Genomic DNA, 8,897 nt, shown 5'->3' with positions numbered 1-8,897 from the left:
CCCACGCAACCCACTATGTCTGAGATGTACACTATAATATAATTTAATAAACTCAAATGACAAAATATATGAGAAAATAGGTCTGAAATGTATAACATAATGTAACTTTAATAAACACCGATGACACAATAATTTTGTAAAAAAAACCAAACATAATATACACAAAAACCTAGATTCATATTCATATTTGTAAATTCATTTTTTTCTCTTTAAATGCTCAATAAATGGTAGGCAAGATAGATCTAGACTCATTGCAGTGTTTACAAATGCATATCTAGCTGCAAGCATGATTTCCGTGTTCAAGGATCATACATTTCAAATCTTAATCTTAATTTAAAACCAAGTGAATGATTTGGGAGACCCCATAAGCTATTGGCCACCACAAAGCTAATTCAACCAAAGCGATCAAACAGGAAATGAGGTAACGAAAGAGATCAAGCAGGTAATGAGGTATTACAATTAGGCTTAGGTTTCTGAAACTCGAATTTGTTACCAAAACCTACTTAACCCCTCCAAACATATACATATAAAGCCTCAAGCTATTGGCTTTAGCACATATAATGTAAAACCCAAATTTTTAAACCACAATCCCAAGTTATTGCAAAGAAAAACAGGACACTGAAGCATTTTGTGGCACTCAAGAGAAGCCGCATTTTCGGTCACAATAAACCCTAATCCTACGCGTGCTGTGATATGAGAATACCGAGAACCTGTAAAACAAGCCCTGGGACTCTGTACAAAATACATTCTGAGTAAAGATTCACAAAGAACAGAAAACTTACCTCGGATGGTAGACATGGTAAAGCGAATGACGAGAAGACTATGGTAGGAAGGCAATGCACTTAGTGACTTTTCAAGCCGTTGGAGCTGGATTTACGAGATTTGCGGGCAGAAGCTTCAGCTGCAGTTGAGGTTGCCCATGCAATCGCAGCCTGGAAATGCTTCTTGGAGGCGGCCGCGGCGGCAGCGGTCATCTTTTCAGCCAAACTTTGGGTGGCCCGGGTCAATTTGGATAGCTTGTCAAAATGAGCGTCTGCATCGGATTCAAAGTGTCCCACTGTAGACTCTGACTGAGACTCGAACTCGGCCATGCTACAGTCCATGAGACGCAAATAGGCTTCCACTGCCTTGAGTTGCTCTTCCTCGGCGGCATCCATGGCGTCCCAGGAGGATTCTGCATCTTTCTCCAACTTCTTTAGCACTTGTTCCACGCTTGCAGGCTTGAAATCTTCCTCTTCGAACGCCTGTTTTGCCACTCTGGAGAATTCGCCCAAAGACTTCTCCACCGAGGCTGCATCCCATAGCTTGTCCATCTCCATCTGGCGCACTCTGTCAATGCACAGATTTCAGGGTTCCATAAAACCACACTAATTCATTGCCCAGATCTCAGGCTTTTCCAAAACCAAACAACAAAGTCATTCATTCACATTGGAATGGGCGATTGGGGAAGAGGTTAGATAAATCCATGATGATGTCCTTTGGCATCTTTCAATCTTTATCTCGAGTCTTGACCTTTATCTTGCGATGCGTGATAGCTGAATAGTGGTCGCTTTTCATCTTCATTGTGAAATTGATTCCCTCTGACTATGACCTGTAATCATCAAAATGAAAATGATTCCCTCTCTGACTGTGACCTGCAATCACTGTTACGAATCCATATACTGCAAGCTCCGCACTCGTCCACCCGTAAAGTTTGAACCCGTAATCTCATGTTATATTTTTGTGATTTATCCCTATAAACTAATAAAAAACTACTTACAATATACTCCTCTCCACGCCAAATTACTGCTCGGACAGCTTTATGTTTTTTTAGTGGATTCTTTAGTGCGAGGACAGCTTATGATTTTTTAGTGGATTCTTTCGGTGCAATGGTGGTCTAGTAAATTATGGAACTCGCCAATCCCTACTAAGCTTAAGTGCTTTTGTTAGTTAGTGTTGGAAGATGAAATTTTAAATTGGAACGTGAGCTCGCCAATCTTCACCAAGGTTAAGTGCTTCTGTTAATTAGTGTTGGAGGATAAAATTTTAAATTGGAACGTGATTTTTTAGGTTTGAATATGTGCATGCTTCGCATTAAGGACCCTTTATCTTCACACCATTTATTTTTCCAAAGCTCTTTCTGGCCATGCCGGTGGAATCATGTTGGTTATATTCTAAATATCAGGAATGTTGGTCCTTTAGGTAGTTTGGAAGGTAGTATTTATTAGTGGCTTAAATGTAAAGGAATTTGGAAGGTCTTTCTAGTTTTTATGGCTTGGGCATATGGAAGGTTAGAAATATTGTTTTTGCAATTTTAGTGATCTGTTTTCAGATTATTGGTTTTGTTGTGGAATTTATTGAGAATAAGAAGATATCTTCTTGTCGTATCAATTTGTCTCGTTTCTCAAATTCTGAATCACGACGACAAGAAGGGATTTGTGGAGGAGAAGTAGTGATATGTTGTGAAGGGGATTCACACTTATGCTTTTGTGATCAAATACAAAAGTAGAAACCCTTGCATGTTGGATTCTCCATTACAGATATATGGGGACTCAAAAGTTGTAATCAATTGGTTAAATCGTGTTTCAAAATTGAATGGCCTGGAATTAAAACATTGGATGGATAGAATAGTACACTACAACAAAACAAACAATTTGCACTAAATTTTAGTGCATTTTTTTCTCAATTGGGATGAACAGCCTGGCGCTAAATCTAGCTTTATTGTACAATTTTTAAAGCGTCTTTTTTTGCGCCACATTTTTCATCTTTTTTTACGCCAAATTTTGCATCATTTTTTGCACCAAGATTTGCATTTGGTTTTACAACAAGTTTTGCTTCTAGTTTTGTGCCATTTTTTGCATCATTTTGGCTTCCTGTTTGTGCCATTCTTTGCTTTTATTTTTGTATCATAATTTGTATCGAATTTAACACCAAATTTTGCATCTGATTTAGTGCCTTTTTTGCATCTATTTTGTGTTAGTTTTTGCATCTAGCCTTGTGCCATTTTTTGCTTCTAATTTTATACTTATTTTTTATCTATTTTTGCGCCAATTTTTCTGCTCTTTTTTACACCATTTTTTTGCACCATATGTTGAATTGATTTAGTGCCAAATTTTGCATCCATTTTTGCACCCACTTTTGTGTTTTATTTGTCTCCTTTTTTTGCATCCTATTTTGGATCTAATTTTGCATCATTTGTTGCATCCAATTGAGCATCATTTTTAACACCATTTCTTGCATCCAATTTTGCATCCTTTTGAGCATCTAAATTTTCATCCTATGTTGAACCATGTGTTGCGTCCACCTTTAGATCCCATTTTGTGTCTAATGTTACATTCAATTTTGAGCCAATTTTTCGTCTACTTTTGCTTTTGTTTTAGCACCAAGTTTTGAATCATTTGTTGCACCTCATTTTGCATCCAATGTTGCATCTCAATTTGAATCCAAATTTTAGCCATTTTAATGCCCATTTTTGCACCATCTTTGTACTTTTGTGTCGAATTTTGCACCATTTTTTATGTCCAATTTTGTATTTTTGGTGTCTAATTTTGCATCCTTTTTGGAATCCAAATTTGCATCCTTTTTTCTGCCACATTTCGTGTCCATGTTTACATCTCATTTTGCACCTAGATTTTAATTTGAATTTTCATCCAGTTATGCATCATTTTTGGCATCCTTGGTTTCACCCATTTTTAGTCCCATTTTTCATCTTTTTTTATGTCTTTTCTTACATCCTTTTTTAATTCACGATTAGATGAACATAAAACCCTCTCAGTTTATCCTAGAAACCTAGGACAAACCGATTTAAGAGAAAGGTTGTTCTAAGGCTCAAGATTCTTAGTAGATCAAGATGTAGAGTATAGATTAGGAAAAAGAGAAGGAATTATTGTGAGTCCTTGCATGCAAGTCTTGTTGGAGTTTTTAGTGTAGCTAGGAAGCGCTCCTAGCTAGCTCCAAAGCTTGGTCCTACACATAAGAGAGAGAACAAAGAAACATTCACAACATAATATCTTGATAATCAAAACTATCAAAAAAGTGTAAATATTACTGAATAAATAAATATAAACCAAAATCTCATACATTCATCAATTAAATAGAATAAGTAAATAATGAATAACAACATATGGAAGGAATAAAAACCGATCTATATTAATAAAGGAGTTGGAGGAAAGTTACAACCATCAGATGCAGTTGGAGCAACACATCCCCCAACTCCTAGCTCCAAAACTCTCTCTCTCAAGATATATCTCAACAGCATACAAGAATTCCCATCCGTTTCTCAATGGCCACGCCTCCAATATATAGGAAAGTGAAGGCTATAAATATTTCCCAAATTCCTCATTAGTGCAATTTGGGCAAAAGATTTTGGGTGAAAAATGTTTCCTCATATAAAAATGGCCTTTTCCACTTTTTAGATGTTTTGTGCTTAGGAAAAAGATTCCCCGTGATTTATGGCACTTTCCTGCTTTTGTATGCTTTTCTTTTTTAGAAAAAATCTAAAGATGAGGATAAAGAGATCACATTCCACCATATGAGTTTTCGAAAGTGAACAAGAGTGTCAAATTCTAGTTAACTTGAGCTTTTTTCCTCGACTGAGTGAAAATTTTGGTGACAAAAGTTAGATGAAGGGGAAAACTTATTATAGACTGGATAATGTGGTCCTCATGGTACATAACTTGTATTATAGTCTTATATAATCTAGGAGAATGGGGTATTTCAACTAACAAAATAGTATTCTCCTCCAAGATGATGAGGAGGTATTTCCATGTATAACACATTTAAGAAGATATCACAATTCAAATTGATAACTTAATTTGTTAACAAATTTAAGGGTAATTGACAATATTCATAAAAAGTATAACAGTATCCTCATATATAAAAATTCTCCATCAAAATATCATTGAAAATTTTCAATATACATATACGACTACTAAATCAATATGTATCACAGATATCATTATTTCAAGGTAAATTCACAACATTACATCCAAAAATAGTAATATCATTATACATAATGATTCTACATCAAAAAGCATTGAAAATTTTCAACACATTATATATAAAGTAACAAGATAATATTAATAATATCCTTATCATCTTTAATCAAATCAACTAAGATTCAAATGTGTGATTATCATATCAGATATTTCTTATAACACCATTATTCTAAAGTAAATTCACAACATCTATCAAAAGATAGTAATATCATCATACATAATAATTCTCCATCAAAATAATGTTGATAATTTTGATATATAAATAAAATAACAAGATAAAAATGGTAATATCATCATCATATTTAATCAAATCAACTAAAAGTCAATGTATGATTACCAAATAAAAATGTTTCATAGATATCATTATTCTAAGGTAAATTCACAACATCCATAAAAAATAGGAATCTCATCATACACAATAATTCTTCATAAAAAAATGTAAACAATTTTCAACATATTCATAAGGTAACAAGATAGTACCGATAATATCATCATCATTATTTGAATCAACTAAAATTCAAATGTATGATTACCATATTTAGACATCCAATAAAATATAAAAAATAATGCATGGCTAGCTAGCACCACAGAAATCATAGTCAAGGTCATCCTCATGATCATTTCCATGATCATAATCTTGACCATCCTGATAATATCATCCACATAATCATCACCAATGTCATCGCCATCCTCCTCCTCATCATCATCGTCTCTGATATATGATGTAATATAAACATATTATGTATCATCATCTTCGTGGTCATTACCTATAGTGTTCTGGAAAACAAATTCAATATTACATGTTAGTACTAATTCTATAGCACAATGCATATTTTTATTACAATGCTAACCATAAATTGAGGTAGGACATAATAACATTTAATAGTACTAAAAAATAAAATGAAAATATGGTTTAAGATATATTGGAGATCCAACTAAGATTGCACTTGTAAGTCACATTAAGTAGTAGAATCATTTTTTAATGCATATGAAGTAGGTACCCATTTGTTCTTCATATTATATTGTGAATGTTTCTTATGATGTCCATGCACGATTAGTAAATTAAGAGTTAGTGGAATCTTTATTTCAAATTACAATTGTAATTTAGATTAGAAATATAAGGAATTTTAACAAAAAAAGAATGTCACGTGAAAAAGTAAATTGTTTTTAATCAAAAATAAGTCGCATACAATATGAAGGTCACATGAAATATTGAGTTCTTTTTAATTCATGTACTTTTATCTATGATAAAATGGATCCTAATGTTCGTTGAAAAAAAAATGCTCACAAATAATTACTTCATTTTATCCATTATCACACTTAATCCATTATGCCTAGTGACGCCAATGATTTCATTCAAATTGCTTTGAACTCCCTAAATATAATGTAAAAGAGAAAACTCCACGAACACGACCACGACCACGACCGCAACCCCCTCCCTTGCCTCATCCACCATCAAGGACAATGAACTTGGAGTTATGACCACGATAGCAACCCTTCCCTTGCCTTGTGTCCACCATCAGAGGCATTGAACTTGGAATTAAGAGTACTCATGCTTTCTTTGCTCTAATTAATCTCCAAGGAATCAAAACTTGATCAATATATCAAGGAATAGAGATATCATAGGCGAAGCTCAATAGGCTTTGCCAAAAGAGTGTGAAATAACTCTTATCTTTGTTTTATGAAATAACTCAAGTGAGTGGAATGAATGGTGGGAAACACTTACCAGGGAAAGGAAGATTTTTGGTTTGTCTTTATTTCTATTATTATTTTTTCTTCTTAGAATGGAGGGAAGTGTTTAAAAAAATTCTAAAAATTCGTTTAAATAAAAAACAATTATTTTCTTATGTTTTAGTTTTTTTTAAATATATATTTAGTTTTAGTATTTTTTTATTTTCTAAAAAAATATATTTAGTATTTGGTATTTTTTTTATAATAAAAATTATATATTTTTTTTTTATAAAAATGGATTTTAAACATTCCATTCATGCTAAATTTGTGATTTTATGTCAAAAGTTTAAATTATATATAAAAAAAATAACTTAATGTTGAAATATGGCAACAAGAATATTCAAATTTCATTTGTCCTTGAATTAGATTGTGAATTAAAATCGAATTTAGACTTAACAGCTACTTGGAAATAATTAATTAATTTATTTTAAATTAATTAGTTGGAGAAATTCATGTTAGCAGTCTTTCTGAAGTCATGCAAGAGTTATCCCTTAAATTAGGGAGATAAGATTGAGTTATATTTGAGTTGTAATTAGTTAACTCAGTTTACTTAGTCAAGTCCAGTTAAATTAGTTCCAAACTGTTTGAGGAACTAATAGTGAGTTAATAGTCAGTTGATGCATTAATGCATTCAACTAGTGCTACTCCAGCTAACTGAAGATTCCCTCATCAGAAACTCATGTATGTTTATTCTGAGAAAGACCCAGTTGAGATTAATGTTCAAGGACAGTATACTATCACTTGCATGTGTTTCCTCATCGAGAAAACTCTTGCATGAATTCAAGGATTCATCCTTGAGGATTGCCCAGTTTTGAAGGTTGGTTTTCCACTTGGTAAAAGGAAAATCATCCATAAGGAACAACGCAAGGAAATTGGAGCTTGGAGGGCAAAGAGGAAGGCTAGAGAGAAGCCAAGATTGCCTGTGAGCATCTGTGAGGATTGTACTGAGAGCTGGCTAGCTGTGAGAGCTAAGGCTTTGTATAATTCTTATGTATTTCCACAGTGTATGATAATACAATGGTGTGGGTTTTTTAGCTGAGGCTTTCCCCAAAGTATTTTCATGTGTATTGTGCCATTGATTCTTCTTCTCCTGGTTATATTGTTCAACTCGATCTTTAAGCTTTCGCAAATTGATAGTAGAAGTAGGTTATGGTATTCTACTTTGATTTATATTGCATTATCGGGTTAACCTATCACATATTTTCTGCACTTAATGCCATGTGTTGTGTCACTGAGATGGGTATTATACATGTCTTCCTTGCTAACTTATAGAATGTGCTTGGGTTTTCTTTATGCAATAAAATTAATTATGCTCTTCATTATATCTTAAGATGTTCAACTTGCACCAAATAAAACAATAAAGTTAAAATAGGTTTTCCTTTGTCCTTTGTAGATATTTGTCCCCATTAATCTTGGTCTTCATAGATTAATTGTCTTATGGTGGCCTTGAGTGGTCACTCCCATTAGTTGCATGATTTTTAGCTTTTTGTTAGTGACATTTCATAGGCCCGATAACATGTTATTTAATTTATGAAAATGTGTTATTGTTCATATTATTGTTAAATATTAATATTAAATATGTTGGTTTTGGGCATGGTTTAGCAAAAAGTTCCCAAAAGGTTATAGATTGTATTTTATAATGTAAGATTAATTTCTTGATGAAATTGTTTTGGATATTTTTTTTAATGATTCATTGATTGATGAAATTGTCCATCAAGTTCACCACTTGGTCCCAGGTTAAGGAAACATAGGAGTCATGAAGTGGCATTGTCCAAGCATTTAAATCTTGAAACATGTTTTTTTTAGTCACATTATACTTCCTTTCTGTGTAAATTATCCATGAAAATAGTCTCATGGAACATGAGGGGCCTCAATAGTAAAGGAAAACAAAGACTCCTAAAAGAAAAATGATACGCAAAGCACGCATCAATAATGTTGATATAAGAAACAAAAATATTAAGTGAGATTATACCTCATATAATTAGCAAATGGGGGAGGAATTGCGAAGTAGTAGTGGTTCATGCTTAGAGATACTTGGGTGGAATTACTATTATTTGGAATGATGAGGCCATCAAGGTTACTAATATGTTTACCTCTTTTTGCATCATGACAATACAATTTTAGTTAATTGACATCGAGGACTACTACCATGTATCCAATGTCTATGACTCAAATATCGCAAATGGAAAA

At 33.1% G+C, this 8,897-nt stretch overlaps 1 protein-coding gene across 1 annotated transcript; it reads right to left on the bottom strand.

Moving 5' to 3' along the window:
- Positions 1–309: 309 nt before the first annotated feature.
- MEE9 (maternal effect embryo arrest 9) lies at positions 310–1,508 on the bottom strand. The gene has a single exon (XM_089373395.1). The coding sequence runs from the start codon at positions 1,317–1,319 to the stop codon at positions 843–845; it is 477 nt and encodes a 158-aa protein (XP_089229521.1). The 5' UTR covers positions 1,320–1,508; the 3' UTR covers positions 310–842.
- Between the last annotated feature and the right edge of the window lie 7,389 nt (positions 1,509–8,897).

The sequence above is a fragment of the Pinus tabuliformis genome, chromosome 8 (assembly GCF_031772625.1).
Source record: "Pinus tabuliformis cultivar Carrire ecotype Pingquan chromosome 8, CPIR1, whole genome shotgun sequence".
NCBI lineage: Eukaryota > Viridiplantae > Streptophyta > Pinopsida > Pinales > Pinaceae > Pinus > Pinus tabuliformis.
Note: the sequence above shows the minus strand (reverse complement) of the source record. Positions and strands in the feature narration are given on the sequence as shown.

Coding starts and splice junctions, on each gene's coding strand:
- MEE9 (XM_089373395.1), bottom strand. CDS start 1,319: ATGGAGATGGACAAGCTATGGGATGCAGCCTCGGTGGAGAAGTCTTTG.